Source organism: Melospiza melodia, chromosome 2 (assembly GCF_035770615.1).
Source record: "Melospiza melodia melodia isolate bMelMel2 chromosome 2, bMelMel2.pri, whole genome shotgun sequence".
Taxonomy (NCBI): Eukaryota; Metazoa; Chordata; class Aves; order Passeriformes; family Passerellidae; genus Melospiza; species Melospiza melodia.
Genome location: NC_086195.1, coordinates 74,032,061 through 74,054,992, shown reverse-complemented (window position 1 = coordinate 74,054,992; position 22,932 = coordinate 74,032,061). Strand labels below are relative to the sequence as shown.

Below are 22,932 nucleotides of genomic sequence, written 5' to 3'. Positions count from 1 at the left end.
GCTTTCCCACAAGTCATTCAACAGGCAAGCTGGCTTTATTATTTTTCAACTGTATATACAGGTGATCTGGGTCTTCTATACATTCCATTGACAGGAAACTCTTTACATTATTAACATAATAAATAACATTTAATCAGCTGTGCAAGTCAGAGCACAAACTTCATTGCACCACTACCAAAGTTGATAGCTCATCAAAGCACATACTTAAGTTAAAAGCAAGATGCCAGGACCAAATGGCACGATTGAGGCACTTGCAGTTTAAAACACCTGTGTGGTTTCTCTCACTCCTCTACCACCCAAAGCTGTCAGCTAGAGACAGGGTATTGCCCTCTACCCTACAGCATTTTCCTAAGGCAGGATTTCTGTAGAAAAATTTTCACTTGATCATTAAGCAATGTAATTCATAACCTACTTTGCTCCTTTTCTAAGCACTCAAACATCCACCCCCACTGATGCTAATGCAATGCAGCAGATCAAGAACCAGGGATGCCTTTTGAAGAGAGCCACACAGAACACATGTGAAGGGGTGTACCTGTTCTCCCTCAGACACTCCCAGAGATGGAGCCATTGCAGCTGCACACAGAACAGAATTGACAAAAGCCCTCTACACCCAGGACTGCAGCACTGGTTTCACACAAGATGCATCCTGAGAGGCCTCCCAGATCAACAGCAGCAAATGGCATTGGCACATCACACACACCCCAAACCACATACATGTGCAGTGCTTGGTGTGCTGGAACAAAACAGAAGGACTGCTGGAACCATAACACAGGGAACTGGGGGAACCCTACTGTTAAGATTCACTGGCCATGTACCTTGAAAATAGAATGTGATTTAAACTAGACCACAATATATACAATCAAATGCAGGGATGGAGAGCCAAGAGCCTGTAAGCCTATATTTCAAAAGTGTGCTTAGCATACAGTAGTCTCTTCCACACAGCAGGAAAGGCAGAATGTAAGTTTGGCCAGGATGCTTCAGGAACATCTCCTGCAGAAGAGTCAGTAGTCCCAGCTGACATCATCTTTCTGTAGAGAAGTCTGTATGGTCTGCATGTCTCTCAGCAACTGAAGATTTTTCCGACTCTTTTCTCCAGGCTTCACTTTGATGGGACCTGCATTCTTTCCTTTCGCGGTTACTGTAGTTGTTACTTTAACCTCACTGACTGGGAACCTGCTGTCTTTTATTTGTTTAGCAGAAGTCTTTCTGGGCTTGCATTCTCTCTTAAGTCTCTCTAGCTGAAAGAGAAACCCAAAGAAAAACATTGAGAAGTGATCTTCAGTTTTATGTTCAGCAATTCTTCCAATCAGCTGAAATATCCCACCACGTATCTCACCCAGGTAAGCAAATGGTTGTTTCCAAGTCCCACTGAACAATAAATACTTTACTTTACTTACAAAGCACTGTTATATTTGCATCTTTAGAGCTGTGTTTAGCTTACAGTGATATACCTCCTCTCTAAAAATTGACATGTTCACTTATGGGGGAACATTGCCATCAGGAATGTAACATAAAAAGATGCAGATGAAGAAAGTTGATTTATCACTGTTACCATCCAGTGATCAGAAAAGAAAGCAAGAGCTTTTTACATACATACTAGTAATTGTAATAGCTAGTCACTGTCAGAGATGTGGGTTTGAAAGAAGACCAGAGCTCTGCTGGGGTGAAAAGGTGGTGCCCACACACAGCTCTGTAACATCACAGCATGTGACTCAGTCTCAGTACTCCCCAGCAAAGACTGAAAGGGGAACTGGACAGTCTGAGGTTCAGGCACATTCATACACCCAAACCACAACACAGGTGGCTTCTGTAGCTCCCTCTCTGCAGGTGGTCATGCTCTCTTCTTCTAGCTGACAGCATGCAACAATTTTCCTAAACCCCAGCTCCTAAAACTTTTGCCAACAGCACATGCAGCGTCATTACTGCTGTGAACTACAGCACATCTGCTTCTCTGCAGCAGTTCCTCTGAAGATCATAGGATATCAGAAGTGAGTAATGCTTTTAACAGCAAGCATTTCACAGGTCCATTCCGGATGTCAGGTCTCAGCACGTGTTTTGTGTATAAGTTACATCAGGTGAGGGTGAATTGTGGTTTGTATGAACTGAACCAGGTTAAATACATGGGGTTAAGCTCTTTGGAAGAAATTCACTAAAATTAATGAAGACAAAAGAAAACAGGGAATCAGTATGTTTTATAGCTTTGAATGAAAAGGCTACACAATCCAAAACATTCTGAAAGTTATAAAATAGGCAAAACAGGTATTTTGAGTCTTAAAAGATGCAAATCCAAATATAAATAGGTAATTTAGTCCAAGTAAAGGAAAACTGTTCAGCAATGTTCAAGAGACAAGAGCAGTGTAAAATGCAATGTAGGAACAGATGCAAAAGCCCTGTCCAGGACAGTGAAGAGTGTGCACAAGGGTGACAGAAAGGATGTTTCTGCAAAAATACTGGGATGGATGGAGGTATGCAGACTAACTTTGGGACATCAAAGGTAGAATTAACTCTAGTTATTTCTGCTTTATGCAATTGCTGCTAGATTAGGATATAACATAAAAAAACCCTACTTAAGTCAGCAACTCTACATAAGTATGATCACGGGCAAAAGAAACTCACCTGCAAACGATGCTTCCGAACTTTGCTGATTTGGTCTGCCTTTGCTTCCATCCTTTCCACTAGTGCATCCAGCTCCTTCTCCAGCTCTTCCCTCACTGCAGCATTTGGGGCCTCCAGGATGAGCTTTGACAGCTGCTGGTGATCACTAGCACACAATTCAGACAGAACAAGCTTGCATCAGTTTCCACTGGCTTCTATATCGTGTACCCAGTTCAGAAACAACACTTCCAGGAAACCATAGCACCAGCAGCCAGACATGTTCAGCACACCATAACAAACCAGTAAGAACAGTTTTGCTGGTTTGCAGCATTATTACAGTAGCACATTGTAGTGACAGGCCGCTGCAACACTGATAACTTAAGTAGCTTCCAACTATAAGATGCATATTCAAAATGACCACACAACCATTTGAGAGCTTGATCTCAGCACTCACTCAGTTAATATTTTGTGTATTTGTGCCTACTGCAGCTGTGCAGTATAGTAACAATTCACGTTCTGTTAACCAGGACAAGCAAAACACCCAGCAAAGCTATCCTCTAATGGACTATTTGTCCAGATCCTGCTTTTGGCTAGGATAGAGTTTTCATTTTTAGTAGCTGTTACATTGCTGCATTTTGGATTCAGTACAAAAATAATGTTGATAACGCTGATGTTTTCATTGTTGCTCAGCAGTACTTACCCTAAGCCAAGGGCTTTTCAGTGTCTCCTGCTATGCTAGGGAGCAGGGGCACAAGCTGAGACAGGGAGATACCTGGGATAGCTGATTCAAACTGGCCAAAGGGTGATTCCATACCACAGAACATCATGCCCAGTATTATAAACCAGGGGGAGTTAGCCACGAGGGGACAATTGCTGCTGGGGACGAGCATCCATCAGCAGGTGGTGAACAACTGTACCATGCATCACGTGATTTTTTTACCTTCGATTTTATCTCTCTCCCTTTTTCATTACATTTTACTCTATTTCAGTTACTAACCTGTCCTTGTTTCAGTCCATGGGTTTTTCCTTTTCCTAATTTCCCTCCCCATCCCACCAGAGCAGAGGGCAGGAAAGCAGCTGCATGGTGCTTAGCCACCAGCCAGGGTTAAACCAAGACAGTATTTTCTGGCACCCAACGTGGCCCATGAGGGGTGAATGGCAGGTCTGACCAGAGTGTGTGAAGACAAATCTTTTCTAGGCACCGTTGTATTGGTTTAGTGGTGGCAGGTAGCGATGCTGGTTCAGGGTGCCAGGCATCCCTGGCCATGACATTGCCCGGGAACGGGAGCCATCTCCTGGGGAATCCGTGTAACTACACCTCGCTCCTTCCCGGCTCGGCAGCCAAGCACAGGGGAGAGCCGGTCCCACACCTTCCCTGCTGCTCCGGGCTAATTACAGCAGCCTTGGAGAACCCGCAGTATCCCGCCCCAGCTCAAACCAGCGTGGTCCCAGTGCTAGGATCAGCATGGTGCTGAAGGGGGTGCAAATCAGGGCAGGATTTGTGTCTGGGGGCAGTGAGTGAGCAGCTCATGGGACTGAGTTGCTGGTCAAACCACAGCAGAGAAAGCTTCCTTGTGCACTAAAGACAGGATAGTGAGGGTACACACCACAGGGAATCCCGAGTTTCTCCTCTGGGACCATAGGGAGAACATCAAGTGGGATGGAAAACCTGTGCCTCAACCCTAGAGGCACAGGTATGTGAATTGCAGGCAAAAAACAAGCACAAACAGGAATTCTTCCAGGGAAGTTGCTGCTTAAGTCTTCAGTGGGCAGCTCCCCAGACAGAGTGGCAGGGCTGATGTTATTCCTGATCCTATGGAAAAGAATTCTAATTCTTTTTTACAGGAAATGGAGAATGCTGTGACCAGTACTAGAGGAGCCCTGTCTCCAGCCAGGTGCAGGAGAGGGACATCCAGGTTACTGGGCTGTGTGGCTCAGATGGCCTGGGCACATCAGCCCCACAGGAGCACAAGGCTTTAGCAGACCCTGGTGCAGTGCACCCTAATGCCATCAAGCTGTACAGGGGCAGAACCCACTTGTATTTCTGGAGTGACAGGGGCATCCCAACAGCTGATGGTCTTGGAGGCTGAAACCAGCCTGACAAAATGACTGGCAGAAGCACCCCACTGTAACTGGACCAGAGGCTCTGTGCACCCTTGGCAGAGACTGTCTTGGCCATTTTAAGGACTCAAAAGGGTGGGCTCTCCACACAGCTGTCTTGGAGACAAAGGAAATGAAGCATCTGTGTACCCTGCCTTGTCTCTCAAGAGAACCCTTCTGATGTGGTGCTGCTGAAGGTCAAAGAACAAGAGGTGATAGAATGATTTGGGTTGGAAGGGACCTTAAAAATCATTGAGTTCCAAACTCCCTAGCATAGGCAGGGCCATTTTCAACTAGAGGAGGTTACCCAGAGCCCCATCCAACCTGACCTTTATGTTTCCAAGAATAAGAATCTACACCTTCCCTGGACAACCTGTTCCAGTGCCTCACCATCCTCACAGTAAAGAATTTCTTCCTAATATCTAATCTAGGTCTGCCCTCTTTCAGTTTAAAGCCATTACCCCTCAGGCAAACACTGTACACCCTAGTAAAAATCCCTCTCTCCATCTCTCTTGTAGCATCCTCTGAGCCCTGAAAGGCCCCCAGTGAGGTCTCTCTGGAGCCTTCTCTTCTCCAGGCTGAACAAGCCCAGCTCTCAGCCTGTCTTCAAAGGAATGGTGCCTTCTGATTGTCTTTGCTGGCCTCCTCTGGACTCACTCAAGCAGGACCACATCCTTCTTGGATAGGGGTTCCCCAGAGCTGGACACAGCCCTGCAGGTGGGGTCTGAGCAGAGCAGAGGGGCAGAATCCCCTCCCTGGCCCTGCTGCCCACGGGGCTTTGGATACAGCCCAGGACAGGATTGGTTTTCTGGGCTGGGAGTGCCCACGGCTGGGCCATGTCCAGCGTCTCAGCCACCAGCACTCCCAAGTCACTTCAGCCATTAGCTACCCACCCACAACCTTTTCCTGCCCTGAAAGACTGCTATGACAGCTGAGTCCAAAGTCATGGCCTACATTAACTCAGTGGACTAGGAAAGGGATAGTCCATGACTACAGAATGGTATCTGTGTGTACCTACATCAAAAGGCTGGAAAGGTGATGGTGGTTATCTGGGACATACTGGAAAGTGTGGGGCTTGGGCAGGATGCAACTGGTACAGTGTAAGGGGTGAATCCTGCCCATCCCAACACAGGGGAAGGCCGGGTGTGGGGGCTGTGAGTGGCAGCAGGGTCCTGTGCTGGCTGGCTCCACACCACAACAGTCCACTGCACTGGGGCTGTGAGCACACTTGTCCCTCACCTCTTCTGACATCAATACTGCTGCACATAAGCACAGGGCTGGTGTTCAAACTGTGTAGCAGAGACTCTAACTGCAAGGACAATTGACAGCCTCTGCAGCCAGCAAAACAAAGATTACATTCTAGAGATTTCCTAAACTAAGAACTTTCTCAGGCAAAACCTTCCAAGTTCAAAGCAACAAGGCAAAAATATGAAACACTGGCATTCATAATCTGCAGAAGAAAATATGCCACACTCACAAACTCATCTGTCCAAATTCATCTTGTAAAGTCATCAACACTTCTGAGAGCTCTTCCTGAGACGAGGACGAGTCCATTGTCGGGGATGGCCTTCTGCTTTTGCAGGCAGGATGACCAGAGCTGGTGGGTTTGGCTGGAGGATCGTTCACCACATGTCTGTTACACAAAGCTTTGTTGTGATGTTTCATCAGGTGCAGCACGTGCTGCACATTGGCACAAACCGAATGACTGGGACTGGTAGACTGAAAGGAAAAGAAAGAGATTTCTTTTAGATAGGATTATCAACAACTTGATAATACTGGAGAGCATTCAAAAGCAGTGCCACTTTTGTTTTGCTGACAAGAATGTAATTTTTGTTTGAATTAATATGCAGTAACAAGAACATCTTGTCAAGCAGCATAGTGCAGGCCTATTTTTGGTAATACCAGCTCAGCTAGTTGTCAATATCCAACAAGTATTTCAAAGACAATCTGTATGAAAAGTGTCAAAGAAAATTAAGTGATCTGACCACTGGGTGTCAGAAGTGCACCAACCCAAAGTCCCTTAAGGAGCTGCACCTACTGGGCTCTAAGCTTTGGAATTAATCAGCTCACCTTCCCAGCCACAAAGGGTACATCATTCAGACACAACCTGTAATGGGGCTGCACAGTGGAATGTCTGACAAAGCATTTCTGGAAAGAAAGAAGAGAAAGTATTTAGCAAAAATTATAATACAGCCAAAACCCTTTCCCTTTACTTTGTAGTAAAAGAGGCAATCAGCTCCCTGATCACATGCACACAACCTTATTTAACTCCTCAGTAATTGCCCTTCTCTTCCCCATATCTTACCTTCTCTGGCTGCTTAGCTTTTTTCCTGGGTTGTCTTACTTTTGGAGAAAGCAGTGGTGATGCTGCTTGAATCAGTAGTCTGTTGGTTTCCAGGCCTGTCTGAAGCTACAATTGAGGGAATAAGGGGAGTTACTGAAAATATATTAATAAATAATCAGAGACAGTGCAAGCAGAGCACCGCCAAGAATTTTTAAAACATAGGCTTTCCAGAACCAAGGGCTGCAAATTTTTAGGGTATTTTTGCAGTCAAAGGCCAACTTAAACATTAAATACTTCCTCTGTTAGCACTACTCATCAGTAATTCTAGTAAATTAGAGAATTAGCCTTAGTCCATTAGTCCCATGCAGACAAGTGCCAAAACATCAGCTGTGCTTTACACTTGGCAAGGAATTGGGGAGCTCAAGCCACCCAACCGTGATCAATTGATCCCATGACAGTTACTAGGCAACTACTCCTTCTGTTCTATTAAATATGACAGTAAAAAAACCTACAAACAAACAACACCAAAATAAACAAACTAACCACCAAACCAGCTGTTGAAAGAGTTAAGGTTAGAACTTCCTGTCCACACTGAGAATCCTAACACACTTTGCTGTTCAAGAGGCAGATACTGCATGGCTTTAGAAATCGTGCCCTGAAGAAGCATTCACAACACAGTTTTCCATTATTAATTTGAGGTACCCCTTTTCCCATCACACCAGACTTATGATAAGCCAAGGTAAATGTTAGAGCCTGACACATTACCTCCATAATTCTCCAGCACACAATGAATGCTTAATAAATACAATACTTTCAAGTTAGAAGACCACTCAGCATCCTTAAGGGCTCATAATCAAGAGTATGTTGCCTCTTTTTTGCTTTCCCATACAGCATTTTAATTACAATTATGAACAAGGGGGCCCATTTGTTGACTTTAATATTTTAAAAGGTTGCCATGCATACTCAATTATGGATTAGTCTGAATTTCTACTCCTCCTCTCCAACTTTTAGCAAAGAAGTCAAAGTTGCAGTGCACATGTGGTGATAGGTTTCCAAAAAGCTCGGAAAACTTCAGAACATTTAGTACCTCCGGCAGAAGGAAAAACAAAAAAAGAAGGAAAAAAAAGACTGAAACCAGGATTCACAAGTCTGTGAGGCATATGGGGGGCACTTTCAGTAAGCTTAGCTAGAAAGTTGATAAAAAGGAAAAGAGCTAATTACAGTGCATACCAGTACAAAAGAAATTTCCTGTTGGTTACCTCAGCTGCTTTTTCCTGAACAAGCTTCCTTGCATGTTCTTCCTCATAAAGCTTCTGTTCCAGCTCTTTCATTTTTTTCTAGTCAAAGTTAAATCAAAATAATAGTGTTACTAACGAAACCATTATTTTTCCTTCCTGAAGCCTACAATATTGAGCTTGCACAAAACCGTGAGTTCATCTTACAACTTAAGGATAAATGGAGACTTGAGCATTAGAATGACTGCTGATGCTTTGCCTGTACAGGCATAAATACAGCAGTCAAAAGCTTATGCTTATCATTTAAATTGATCTTGCTATTCTTACTTTCACAATGGGTATCTGAACTCAGGTCACAGCCAAACACACACAGCAATACACAAGACCCTTTCTCTTCAATTGTAAAAACACCCTAGACAGTAGGTTGCTTTGTGTACACGATCCTCCAAGATTCTGCACTACAAAAGAGTCTACAAAGACATATCATTATAAAGCAACAGAAGACTTGCTTTATTTAGACCACTAATGGTATTTTTGCTAAAATCTGTAACTTACACTCTTACAAGAAAAGAATTTTTGAACATCTAGCCACCTTCCTAATAAAGGAGGAAAGGTTGTATGATGCCCCTGAGATACCTTTAAATAAAACTGAAGTAATTTCATCTTTTAATCACAAAAACTTAAAAGACCACTTTTGAAACTCTTTTTCAAAGGAAAAGGTTAACAGGGAAAGCACACATCTCTTTGTAAACCTCCAACAAGATGAAAACATTGTTTAAACAAGATACACTGAAATTCCCAATGTGAAAGTTATCAAATAACTTTCTGGCTTTATACAGCAGTGAAAAAACAACCCAGAGCTCCAGTCTCCAAAACAATTTCCCTTCTCTTCCCCCAAAGACTGATAATTCACAGAGCCACTAATCAAACTTGAGGCAGAAAAGCATGTTCTACAGAGTGACAGCTGTGTTTGCACACTTGTTTGTTTATAAACCCACTACATAGAGGTACTAAATATTTCAGTTCGGCTTTACTTAAGCATTAACTGCAAGAATAATGTAATGAGCTGTTATACAAAGGTGTTAAAAGGCAAAAACCTGGATAAACATTGAGGACAAAGGCACTATATACAGGAACCAGCTTTTTCTTTTGAATGAAAGAATCATTCTGATGAATTTTTTTCATTCAAAACAAAGGTATTCCAGGTAACTTATCTTCTGCCATTCACAGTTACTGGCACAACTCTTTGTGCCAATGTGTATCTATGTGGTCAGTCTCAAAGCCCTTTTATTAACCTTTTAAGTCTGACAGAATTTTTAGTATGAAAATACTAAGGAAAACATTCTGTTTAAACTAAAGATTGACATGAAGCTGGGCCAAGGCTTTTATTCTGAAATGAATGTTCCCTCAGCTACCTGTTCAGCTGCAGCCTGCAGCTCAAACTACACAGCAAGAATGTATCTTACTGTATCATCTGTGACAAATCCTGTTAGAAATTATATATCCAACTTATATATCTAAATATTAAATATTTAGATTCCCTAAATATTTTTTCTTGTTTATAGCAGAAAGTATTATGCAGATTACTGGACTGTCACTACAAGAGAGGCCACAGAGCCAAGCAAACAGCCCCTGCCCAGCAGTGCTGCCCATCATGTAAGACAGCACTGCGAGGGGCAGCAAGCAGGCTGCAGGTCAGCACTGGGCTGCCTGAACATCCACGCAAGCACCAGGAGCCACTGCAAAAAACTTTACTGACAAAATAGAAATAAAATATTCCAATGTCTATTTTTGACCTGTTTTCTAACAGAAAATGAATTTCATGCAACCACCTACCCAGAGAATCCCAGAATCACAGGGTGGTTTAGGTTGAAAGGGACCTCTCCACTAAACCAGGTGGTTGAGAGCCTTCTCCAAACTCATCTCGAATGTTTCCAGGAACAGGGCATCTGCCACCTCTGCAGACAATCTGTTCCAGTGTTTTGCCCAATCCACAGAATTGGGGGAGTGTGGTTTTAATCTCACTGTCAGCATTAAGATCAATTACTATAAGCTCCACACACACATTCAAATTCTGGCCATAAACAAGACCACAGCCCATACTGCACTTTTAGGGAACAGCCACATTTCTTTCTCTATCTCCAGACACAGACACGTTCAGATCTTCTCAGTCAACTGTCCAGAGAGTGCACTGCAGGACTACAGTTGAACTAAAGATGCCTCAAAAGCATTTCCAGGGTAAGTACTCCACATAAGAAGCAATCTCAGCATTTCTTTTTCACGGCCACTACTGACATTAGCAAATTACTTGAAGACAATACTTATAGGGCCAGTAGTTCTCTGGGGAGATTAAATGCTCTCAGTAAGACCCCCACACAACCTGTGCTCTGGCACTGTCTGAACTGAGGCAGGCTACATCTCTGCTCACTCATGAGCCATCACCTCACCACTTTCCATCCATTTCAGCACACCATGTATGAAACAGTCTCTCTTATTTCTTGCTTCAAATTCAACTTGAAAATGTTCCTACAATCTTGCCACAACTAGAGGAAAGATCAAAGAGGGAACAGATGCAACACTTATGAGTAGAGAGTGCAGGCACTCTTTGAAGATATTCAGCTAATACCTATCACATAGATGCTCATATACAAACACAGCTTATAACCACAGAGGCAGGCAGACCTGACAACCAGAAAATGGCTCATAACTACATAATGATGACAAGAAAAATGAATTCACATCACAGCTTAATCCACATTTATTTTAGGTCCTGGAATTGCTTCAAAATTGTGTGAATTTAACACTCAAATCCTCTAAAACATATTTAATTGTGGCAGCTACTAATTCCTAAAGATAAAGAATCAAAGACCTCTGGTTTGATCCAGAAAAGAACACAAAAAGAATCATAAGGTTGAAATTATTTTCGCTACCCAAGCACAAAAAGACAAGCAACCCAGTCTCACCAAACTTCAGCTACTACCAGTCAAAAACTTGGTAAAAGCCTTTCAGAGGGCATGCCAGCTGCTGAACATGTTATTTCAACTCCAGTCCTGGAGGAAATCACTCCTACTTTCAGAGTACAAGACCCAGGAGACTCCTATTTTTATTTACAAGTGTTTGGCCTAAGTAAACAATGCAACCACTTGTACTCTAAAACTGCAGCTCACCGCAACAGGGTGTCAAGACCTTAAAAAGCCTGTTGCAGCTGCTTTGGCTCAGGGATTTCCAAGAAGAGTTGCAGCATCTAAATTTCCTGCAGCAAGCCAAGCAGCTAAAGATTTACTACCAAACATCATCTCATGTACTTCTGGAGAAACACCATCTATTTCACCACCTGAGGTAAGGGCTGGTGTACAAAGTGGGAAGCCCATGATTTTGACAGAATCCAGAACTGCCATCCTCGATATTACAATCTGATCGTGGGGTATCTGGCCCTTTTTGGGGGAACAGGGGAGAAATCTGCAGAAGGAAGCCTCTCCCTGGTTAAGCCCTCAGTAGTTTCCAGGCTTGGGAGACTTGTGGTCTCTCTTAGAGCAGCAGAGAGAGGCATGTGGATGAGCATCAGAGGCCAGCACCACAGACAGTGCACAGGGATGTATGGGGTTTGTGTGGTAGCTATGGGGCTACAGGGATGGCTTCTCTGAGGAGCTGCCAGAAACCTCCCAATGCCAACAGAGCCAATGCCAGCTGGCTCCAAGACAGACCCACCACTGGCCAATGCTGAGCCCAACATCAATGACAGTAGCACCTCCCTACAGACAGGGAGGGGGAAAAAACCTGTGGGGAACTGCTGCCAGAAGCAAGGAGTGAGAATGTTTGAAAGCAGAAGCCTTGCAGACCCTAAGGTCAACAAGGGAGGGGGAGAAGGTACTCCAGGTGCCAGAGCAGAGATTCCCCTGCAGCCCATGGTGAGACTGAGTTTTATTTCTCACCATAAAATTCGAAAAATCATAAAACTTCAAGGGTGAACCCACCACAACAGAATATGACCAAACACAGTCACAGAGTTTGTAGAAGCTACTGATTCAGAGCCCTGAGAAGGCAGACTGACTCAAACCCACAGGGAGTCACCCAGTGCTAGAGGCCTTGCAACATGAGAGCACAGCAGTCTGCACACAAAATAACTAGTAATAATTGTGTTTCTTAAGAAGGAGGGCTAAGAGGCAAAAATCCCATCAAATTCATACAAGTCAGGGTGAATCTCAATAATAACAGAAAGTAACTACTAGCATTCAGTAGCATGGAAAGCAAGTCAAGATCTTAGGAATGGCTGCAATCTTACAATGCCTAGGCATCAACTAAGTACAAAAGAGGAACACCAAAAGACTGTTAAGGCATAATTAAAATCCAACTCTTGCAATGTAGTGCCCCAAAGCCTACCTGGACATGTACACTTGCAGCAATAACTTCAAGTTTCCACAACCCATCAGTTTAAAACAAAGTTTAGTTGCTGTCTTACTCTAAAGCACTAAGTATTGCTCAGCTCTGCTATTGCCATAAGTTATGAAGTACAGATTACAATAAACAAGATAAATATGATACAGTATCCAAGACAAATGCCAGACCTCTGCTGTGGACTGCATTGCAGTTAGTCTGTTGTACTCCTTTTCCAGCATATCCAGCTTTTCCAATTTCGACTGAACATGCGATTGGTCAAGAAGCCGATCTCTCGCCAAGGAGCTCTCCAATGGAGAAGTGAAAAGAAAAACAATTATAAGCACAAGAAAACAAGACCATCTATAGCAAGCATCTGTGTAACATCTTTGTGTCTGGAGCACTAAGGAGATCCATAAACAGTCCAAAGGAACTACTAATTCCTCCGTGCAACTTTAGATGGTGGGACAATCAGGGAAAAAACTGCACCACTGGTCCACCAATGTTGGGAAGCCAGACATTTAACCACACTGAGAGAGGATTCTGCAGTCTCTCCTTCCTCCCAGCTCAAAATATAAAAAAAAAATTATGCAGAAATTAGAAATAACTCTCTTGGGTTTTTTTGCCTTCTATTTACCAGACTGAAATAGAATAGCCACAGAGACCAGTGAGCAGACAGCTCCAGTTGACCCATATGCCTATAAAACAAAATTCAAGTTCATTTTAGATATAGGCAAAATCATCATCACTGATGATTGGGAATAATTGGGTGATGATGGGAAATAGAAATTTTACTGCTATTTCTACATTCTATTATTACATTCTATTTTACATTACATTCTATTCTACTACAGAATCAGTACTTCAGGCCCAGTTTAACAAGAGCAGTGCTAGTAAAGACAATCCCCAAAGGCCTGAAGACTGTAAACACAAAAGGGAGGTTGTTTCCCAGTGGCACACAGGTATATAACTGGAAGATAAGGATGAGCCACTGCAGTGAGCCAATCATGCAGAAGCAAACAATTCATATTAATGCCAGAGCCTGCTACTGCCTTACAAACAGGTGCACAAAGAAAATACCAGGGTCATGAGAAGACTGGGAAATTTAAGTAGGGAAGCTATCCATACCTAAGAATATGAAGGCCAGCTGAAGTAGACACCCACACTTAAAGGTATAAAAATTACAGTAACTATGAAAAATCGTGACATAACTAATTGACTTTTATGATTTAACCGAGATAGTTTGGGAACACACCTGTTTCTCCAAGAGATGCGACTTCTCATTTTCTGCATGCTGGATCATATGTCTCATGTAGTCCAGCTGTTTCTCTAGAAGTCTGCATCGAGACTCAGCAGCTGCCAGCTGAGAAGTCAGTTCTGAAGATAACAGAAGGCAGAAAGTAGAAATCATGCATTGCTTGTTTCTGGGATTTTTTTTTTTGTTGTTGTTTTCAGGACAGTTTCAAAACAAACAAGAAAAGGACCATCTAAGAAACTTACATATTATGCTGAATGAACTTTTGTATAAAAACCCCTAAAATTAAGAATGCCTTAGAATTCTTTCTTTGTAACTCCCCAAGTCACCCCATTAAAAGATGCTGAACAAAGTAAATTAAAATTAGTCTATGCATTTATAGGAATAAAGCTTAATCCACATCAATGTTCTGTAGTATCTATACACGCTTTGCAAACAACCTTGATTTTTCTTTGACACTTCAGTCTTGTCCCGTTCTTTGTGCTGCATTTGTTCACTCAGCATTTTTTTAAAGTTTGCTGTTTCCCTGCTGAGGTGTTTTACATTCTCCTCCGCCTCAAACCGCTCCAACTCCAGTTGATGAATTTTTTCCTGGAGATTCCTCAGAGCAGAAAATATTGCTGCAATTGAACAAGTACCTTTTGTTAGATACCATTAAATCATCACTTCAATACAACATGAAACTTGAAACATTATTATAAAAGCATGTTATGTAAGAAGGTCAGAGTGTTCCTTAGCAGCATCCAAGAGTCCTTCCAGGAATTAGGACCTATTTCCCTTTAAACCATAACTGATTCTAAAGCTAGTCTCAAACAAATAGATGCCATTAGTGCACACCCTTCACCTGACACATTTAGGAAAGATACAACTATTTCCCAGAACAAGGCATATAAATGTGTCAACTGAGAACAAACAGAGTATCCTCTGACCCTTTATCAAAAGGAAGTGAAAAGTCTCAATTAGATAGTGAAAACAGCAGCAACTCTCCATATTAATATTATTTCTACCACAACAAATACACAAACAGCGTTCCCATGAATGGCCACACAGCACTATAAAGGTTAACAATGAGAAGAGCTATAAAAGTGCTTATAAATAAGCAGACTTCTCTTTTAATTCTTCTGGTTTTTGTGTTCCCCTCCTCCATCCACAAACATACATCTCTTTAGTGCTGAACCATTTTGCCTTTCTGCTGCACTCCCAGCTTTAGCAGTCAGTAAACAAAGCCTTTCTATACTCTTCACCACAAAAAGAAAAGCAGCTATAACAGAACACGCATCACCTTGCAATTAGACCGTCTGCTGGTAATCTGATGTATTACCTGTCTCTTAGCTGGCTGTTTAATTCCATGAAGGGAACCATAACCATAAGCCCTTTCCCCTGTACAGTGCTGCTGAAGTTAAACATAACATCTGTACACACAGCTCAAATAGCAGACTAATCTGCAAGGTCACATTAGCCTACTCTTTTGTGCTTAAATCCACTCCAGAGAAAGAATGTACCTGTAATATAGCATGCTTGAGCACTTAAAGAGTTGGGACTGCATATTGGTTTATCCATCAGATAACACACAAAAAAAAAAAATTATCAAATCTTGAAGTGAGTTAACAGCACACGAGAGTATCACATCAATGCAAGCCTGTTAAGTACACAAGAAGTAGCAGGAGCAGTCACAGTTAAGGGGAAGTTATTGATAATTTGGCCCTATTTGCAATATCAGGATCACCAATTGCACCCTCTTCTGTATTTACTGTTCCTTGGATTCACTTGAAATGGGCATAGATGAAACAATGAACAGGTTTGTTACTATTATTGTTAAAAGCTACATTGAAATCTCAGTATATACACAATAATGACTAGCAAAACACAGCAATGAAGCAACTCAAGCAGTGAATAGATGAAGGTGAAATCCAACAGAGCAATTATTATTCAATCACATTGGAGTATTAAAGCCAACTGTGCATGCTGACACACATATACAACACAAAGACATTAAACCCAAAATAAACAGAATTTACTATACTCAATTTCAGGATTTTTCAATAAGACTTATTTCATATGGGGAATGGGAAGAGCAATGAGGACCCTCAAGAACAACCAATCAATTTTGCCACTTGAAATTAATTCCCACATCCTTAAATTTACTAAAATATACACCACAGAACATTTCTGCATTTTTAAAAGCTATGCAAAAAGAGAAACATACTGGATCATCCATGTGTTGGATTAAATTTTCAGTACATACCCACATTCACTTGCACTTCATTTAAGCATTTTTTGGAAATAAAAAATTTGCTAGTTTCTAAAACAGGATGTAATTTATCAGATTGTCTTCCACCACCCATCCTTATTTCAGAGTAGGCAGAGTCACTGTTAGAAAAAAAATTGCCAAGTGAAAACTTGGAAGTCAAAACTTTATTGCTAATGCAACATGCAGCACACTCTACAAAAATACACCTGCATCAGTAATTCATAAGGAAGCTCTTTCCTGCACATCCAATTTTTCATCTGTAAAGATTGTTTTAGTTTTGTGTCAACAGCACTCTCAAAACCGATGGCCTTGAGAGTACACTCTGCATTTTAAATAGTGCTGCAAGAACTGAGATTTCATCTTTAAGGTCATTAACACACAAGTCTCTAGTAACTCAGACGTGAATTGTGTTTTGGAGCAGACACTTGAGGCTATCATCCTGATTTTTTATTCATTTTGGATAATATTAAGATTCATCCTAAGCATTTCTCACTTGTCTCCATAAGGAAAAAATATCAAGCAGTTCATAGTTTTATCCTCCATACACTCCAGTCTTACAGGGAGCATTTCTGCAATGACCCTGAGCCAAACAGCTCTTCAAAGGATCGGTCCTGCTCTGGTCTCCCAACTCCTCATGGTGCACCCTGCATGTACCCCAAGGCAGCTCTGCAGTAAGTCTCACTACATGACAAGCTAATTCACTAAAACAAAACGAACCAAGAATAGTTGTATTGTTCATGTCCAGCATGGAAAGGAGAGAGAAGGAATGGCCTAGAAACAAGAAGAATAAATGGGAGTAAAATTGCCTCCATTTTTGGTGTTGAGAGCACCAGTTCAGCACTTTGTTGAAGCCTTCTCTGTATCCTTTAAGTCTTCACTGAAAAGATAAATACAACACCTCCTTTATCCATGACAAGCCTTCCAACTTTAACAGATTCCTAAACCTCTTTCTTTTCTCCAAGCCATTCTGGAGACTAAAATCTCCTTATCTCTAACTCAGCTAGGAACACAGGAGAGGAAAAGTTGAAGGAGAGAAAGACTGAAGAAGGGACAAAAGAGTCCCTGAGTAGTTCATGAGTTTGTACTGACAGACAATTTTACAAATTTTCTACTACCAAAGAGGAGAGTATTTCTCCATTTGTAAGATGACCTTTATCATCAGGTGTTTTTTGGAAAGAGAAGTGCCAAGGACCTACAAAACAGGTGACCTGGACATCACTGGGAATTGATAGAAGCATAAAAAGACTGCAACCTTCATAGGTGTGGAAGACATACAGTATTCTACCACGATTTGGAAACATGTAGGAAAACAACTTTGCTGAACTATTACCTCTGCTGTGGCTTTCAGGATATGGAACTACTGGTTTCTGTGAGGAACGCTGCAGATCTGAATTAATAAATGGCTTGTGCTTTGGATATTCTATAAATGAAGCTGAGGAGAGTCCATCTGTGGCTGATGTAGAGCTCTGAGTGTTACGCAGATCATCCTGAAAGCAAAATAAAGCTGTTATTCAGCACATTTGTTTCTTTATCACGACAACAAAAATAAAGAAAAGTAAGCGTCACTATAGGACACGAAACAACACGACGCAAACTTGCTGCTCTTTCCAAGGTAAAAAGGGACCTTTATTTTTCTGACTTCAACATTTATAGATTTCCAAAAGTGACAGTGGAGGGTGAAAGTGCCACCTCTCCAATGACACTGGACAAATCAACAGCCCATCAAATTTCTCCTCCTCTATAAAAGAATGCAAAACAATAAGTTATATACAGAAAGCGTGTGAGAAAGTTAATTACAAGAATGTAAACATCAGAAGGCTTAGAAAATCTTAAAAAATCAGGGTGACAAGTAAGATTCTACCAGATGATGTGTAGAAGGACTCCTACAGGAGACTCATATCTCAAAAGCTGTACTTCCTTCTTTATAGACTAAGGATGTGTCATTTTACATGCAACTCCCCTCCACTAAAAACAGTATCAAACAGAAGAATGTCTTTCCCATACTAGTTTCTGATTTACCCTTTATTTTCCCCATTTAATTGTACTGTCTCCTACATATTAGAAGAAGGCAACCCACAATCAGTTGGAAAACAACCACCTTCTTAATTACTGGTTCCATTTACTGCACAAGATACTGCACTAAGGTGGCCCAACCTGATAAGGCACACCCAGGACTGTGGTCCTGCACCCCTGATGTAAAACAAGGGCTCACTGCACATGGGGCACAGGACACTCTGCAGCTGGGAAGGTGAGCTCAGAGTCCCAATCCTTCCAACTCCACTGCTTTCTACTCATTCTCCTTATCTTTCCATTAGCAGGTGGAACTTCACAAGACACATCCAGATGACTTTATGCTACAGCTGATTAGTGGTATCAGCAGTGGAAAACCAGGAGATCACAGCCAGGAAAGAACTCCTGCCTCTTAGCAGTGATGGACTCTTAAATCAGCTTCAGACTGTTCTGAAAAATGTGGTTATAGAGATCACGGATTTCCCAGCACTCTGCACCAATTTTGCAAACACCTGCTGTGCTCTGGATGTTGCAATGACCTGAAAGGAAAACCTAGCTGGCAAGATGCCCTGCTAAATAGAGGAGACACGGCAGAATTATGTGTTTAGGGTTTTAACTCAAAAACTGTCTACCTGGCCTAAGCCTTATAATCTGTATGTACAAATTAAACAAAATCCTTATTTTTAACTTCTCTCAACTGCACCCATCACTAAACATTTCAGTGATAGAATTGGAAAGCACCTAAGAGAGGTGGGCTGCAGGCAGATATAAAGCTGCCACAGCTTCCCTGTTCATAAGTAAAAGGAGCAATTGCAGATCTTGGCAGGGTGTTTTTATGCTTTTGCATACCAATCACTAGGAGAATATGACCGAAATTAAAATACAGAAAGTATTAGGTATCTCTAGCAAATTACACAAATGCATTACAAGGAGCCAAATACGGGGAAAAATTAAGCAAAATTTAAAGCTATTTAAAGCCCATACACAGCTGATTTCCTCTTATAAACACAGTGATTCATTGTGAGCAAGAAAATTAGGATCCTAACTACTCTGAGTGTATCAATTGGTGTTTCTAAGCACAGTTGTATGACTGCTTTGCAGTTTGTGTGTATACATTTTCCCACACAACACAACGGCTTTTCTCAAAATAACTGCATTTGCACATGCATTTTCTACCACAGAAAGCGAATTGAAACACTAACCCCTAATTAAGAATATTTTGATTAAACTATTTTTACCAGTGTTTTTTGCATAAACACACTGTTTCACACTCAGCAGCCTCACAAGTCTAAGCAGAGCACATGAATCCATCTGATCAAAAGCCTGTTAGGTGCTAACATCAAAAATGCCATCAGCATTACAGGATATGGCATTGATGAGCACAGGATACCAAGACCAAATGATGGAATAAAAATGAACCAAGCAAAACACAGCACTTGTGCAGCAGGCAGCACAGGAACAGCAGCAACAAAAGCCTCAGCAACCCAAACAGCAACTATCGATTCAAATATCAATATCCTGTCTGCTACTGATTCAAACCAAAGGTGCCCCATCAAACAGACAAAACAAAAAGGGAATCGGCCTGAAGCCAAAGTGGGGCTGACAGCATCACAACCCTTCTACATGTCACTATCATCTTTTATGTCTTTACCACCAAAGTAAAGGAAATTCTCCTGTTTGTTTTTGCTGCCATTAGTAACATTTTTCTAGCCAACAGCAGACTAGCTGAAAGAAAAACCTGGTGTACTCAAAGCCCTGGAGCACCAAAGTCACACAAAGCAAAGCAAATTGAGGCTTTTGTCTATTACATGTCTTCTAAATTCCACCTGGATGCAGGCAATAGGCACTAATTTGAACAGTCAGTAATAGCAACTTGTAATAATAATTTGATTAGTGTAGTCAGTACAGATATCCGCTTCAAATAGCTACTGAGAAAATTTGCGGTGGAATACGATCTATTACATAGGTAATCATTCTTTTTTCAGTCTAAATAATAATTTGCTACCACATATATTTTTCTTACCTATTTTTAAGCAAAAGAGTGGCTTATATTCAGTTTCATAAACAGCAACTTTAAATAATTTGACTGAATACTTTGGAAAAGTTTATGAAACAGCATCAAGGAATTTCCCTTCACAAAGCTCAAAATTCTCTGCTCTTCTGCCCTATCTCTCAAGTCATTAAAAATCATTTAATTGTTGCTGCTCTTGGAAGGTCTCACAGGGAATATCATGCTCGGATGCCCAGGAAAATTGTGAAAAATAAAAAAAAAATCAGGAAACTCTATATATTTGTTCTGAATCTCAGCTAGGTCATGTCTGCTAACTACATCTCCTCTCTTTCAGGGCCCTCCTCAGTCTTCTGTAATCCCCACTAAAGCCTCAGAGTAGTAAATGAAGAAGCTTAACAGTCCCACAAGGGGCCAAGTGCACCCTGTTACATAACAGCAAGCTGAGTGCATTTTATCTGCACAGGTCAGAGAACACTGCCTTCCAAAACTCATGGCTTTCCACCACTGCATATCAGCTGCCTACTCACGCAGAAAGAAGGGAATATGGAAAACACAAACCAGAGATAACACATCACCAGCACAGGGACCTCCCGAAGCTCTCAAAGGCTAAACACAGTGGGAGAGGGAAAAAAAGACACAAACTCATACAGAAAGTTTTGTAAAAAGGGATTAAATTAGAATGGGTGCTACTGCAAGTTCTCATCTGGGTGCTCACAACCAAAAAACAAAGAGGAAAAAAAAGATTAATACCTGGCAATGCTTTACATGACACACAGTAGTCTTTGCACATGGTTAAAAAAAAAGCCAGGAAAATTACATAGGGAACAAGAAAAAATATCCCAAAATAATGAGATACTGAATGTAGTGATTATAGAACATCTGAGTACCCAGTTATTCAAACTTTCATAGTCATTTTGGAGGGACAGTCTCAATTGGCAGCACACCCTCCCTCCTTACTGCAGTACTAGGAAAGTGGGGAAGGAAGGACAGCCCCTATCACCCACAGGCCAAATTAAGTGCTGGCTGTGCCTCCCTGATATAGGCTGATTCGGGAGCATTTTACATTTCAATATCATCCCATAAAAAAAAGTTAACTTAGTTAAGCAATTACATCAAATGGGGAGGAAAAAATGTCTGCCATAGAGTGCCAGACATATTAAAAGCAACTACTTTGAAAGTTTAGAAAAGTATAAAGTTAGAGTTTTTTGTTTCTTTTTTTGAACACATAAAGAAAGTCTACAGTGGGCAACTTTTATCCCAAAAAGGTTTTTTTTTTTTTTTTTGCTAACTAAATTGATTAAGTAGCCTACATTTACCTACTGAAGACTAAAACGAGTCTTCTGACATCGTTTTCCAGGCATGCTAGAAACAAAAGTAGAAATAAGGGTTCTCAAATTCCCCTTGCTGGCCCAGGTGTAAGTATGGGAGCACACTGCAGGGCAGGAGACACAAAAGAGAGAGCCCCACGATGGGTGCTCACCACCCAGCCAGTGAGACCCCAAACCATGAATCCCCAAGAGTGACCTCGTACTCCCTGCAGCCCATCCCAGTGCAGCCCTTTCCCCATCTCTGCTCCTCCAAAGCACGCCTAAGACACCGTTTCTCATGCAAAAAAAAAAGGCCAAAACAACAAAAAGCAACCAAAAACACCACTTATTCCAGAAAGCTGCAAACATCACGCCAAAACTTCAAACACGAACCCCAACTGGGACCTGTTTGAGGTGCCAGCCTGGAGGGCACAGGGAGCACTCCACGAGCCCAGCCCAGGCTCTCTCCCCACGTCGCCTGCCGCCAGCCGAGCCACGTGTCCGGGGCTCCTCCACACCCAGCGCCCTCCCGGGAGCAACGCGGGCCGGGAATCCCGCTTCCCGGCGGGAATGTGCGTGCTGACCTGTCCCGGCCCGCCAGGCGCTCCGCACTCGCCCAAGGGCACAGGCATCGACTACAGCTAAAGCTCGGCTTAGGGCAGCGCTTCCAGGCAGCAAAGAGAAACACCCAAGGCGCGGGCACCGCCGGCTCTGCCCCGGGAGCTCCGGGCTGGCCCGGCACGGCACGGACTAGACCCGGGAACAAACCAAAGCCAACATTTCATTCCCATTCCCTTACAAACAGCATCTCCAGACACCGGTACGGGGACAGCAAGATACACAATAGCAGAGCATCTTTTTTTTCCGTCGCTTCAGAAAACACGTGTGAATGCATCATAGGTTTACACGCACATATATAGATATACACACACACACACATACACACGCGTATACACACATGAATATACACATACATACATACGTAAACACACATATAAATAACTACATATACACACACAGATATAAACACCTATATCTATGATGTGCATGTATACGCGTGTGTGTGTGTGTATCTACACCTGTAGATATGGGATATCTACACGTGTAGATACACACACACGCGTATATATGCACATCATCTAACAGACAACCCAGCTTCTACAGCCTGCACAGCTCCCGGCACGCAAGCCGCCGGCCCCGCACTGCCCGGCCGCTACCCCTCGGATCTCACAAGCTGCCCTCCCGTGCAGCTCCTCACCGCGGGGACGCCCTGCGAGCCTCACCGTGAGCGGATAGCCGCTCCCAGCTGCCGCCATGTCGGCCATAAGGGAGCCCGCTCAGCCCATGTCACTTTAAGGCTCGGCACTCGCGCGGCGGCTCGCTGGCTCGCTTGACTGCTATCCCAGCCTGCCAATGAGAAGGGAGGACCGGGTGTAAGGCCCGCCCCGTCTTCCTCTCAGAATTGATTGACATGGCAGTTGTCCAATAAAAGAAGAGCGAGGGCGCCGCT

The 22,932-nt window shown here is 42.4% G+C and overlaps 1 protein-coding gene across 1 annotated transcript; it reads right to left on the bottom strand.

Moving 5' to 3' along the window:
* Positions 1 to 2: 2 nt before the first annotated feature.
* On the bottom strand, positions 3 to 22,817 carry CEP57 (centrosomal protein 57). Its single transcript, XM_063148889.1, has 11 exons — positions 22,706 to 22,817; positions 17,425 to 17,581; positions 14,284 to 14,463; positions 13,844 to 13,965; positions 12,780 to 12,896; positions 8,239 to 8,316; positions 7,001 to 7,105; positions 6,766 to 6,843; positions 6,173 to 6,414; positions 2,617 to 2,761; positions 3 to 1,238 (listed from the first exon to the last, which is right to left on the bottom strand). The coding sequence occupies exons 1-11, from the start codon at positions 22,745 to 22,747 to the stop codon at positions 1,002 to 1,004; spliced, it is 1,503 nt and encodes a 500-aa protein (XP_063004959.1). The 5' UTR covers positions 22,748 to 22,817; the 3' UTR covers positions 3 to 1,001.
* Between the last annotated feature and the right edge of the window lie 115 nt (positions 22,818 to 22,932).

Bases quoted from the DNA above. Each gene is read 5' to 3' on its own strand.
- CEP57 (XM_063148889.1), bottom strand. From the start codon at position 22,747: ATGGCCGACATGGCGGCAGCTGGGAGCGGCTATCCGCTCACG. The intron at 14,464-17,424 runs GTAATAGTTCAG...GTTCAATTGCAG, and splicing joins TCCTGAAAGCCACAGCAGAG to CAATATTTTCTGCTCTGAGG. The intron at 12,897-13,843 runs GTGTGTTCCCAA...TCTCCATTGGAG, and splicing joins CGCATCTCTTGGAGAAACAG to AGCTCCTTGGCGAGAGATCG.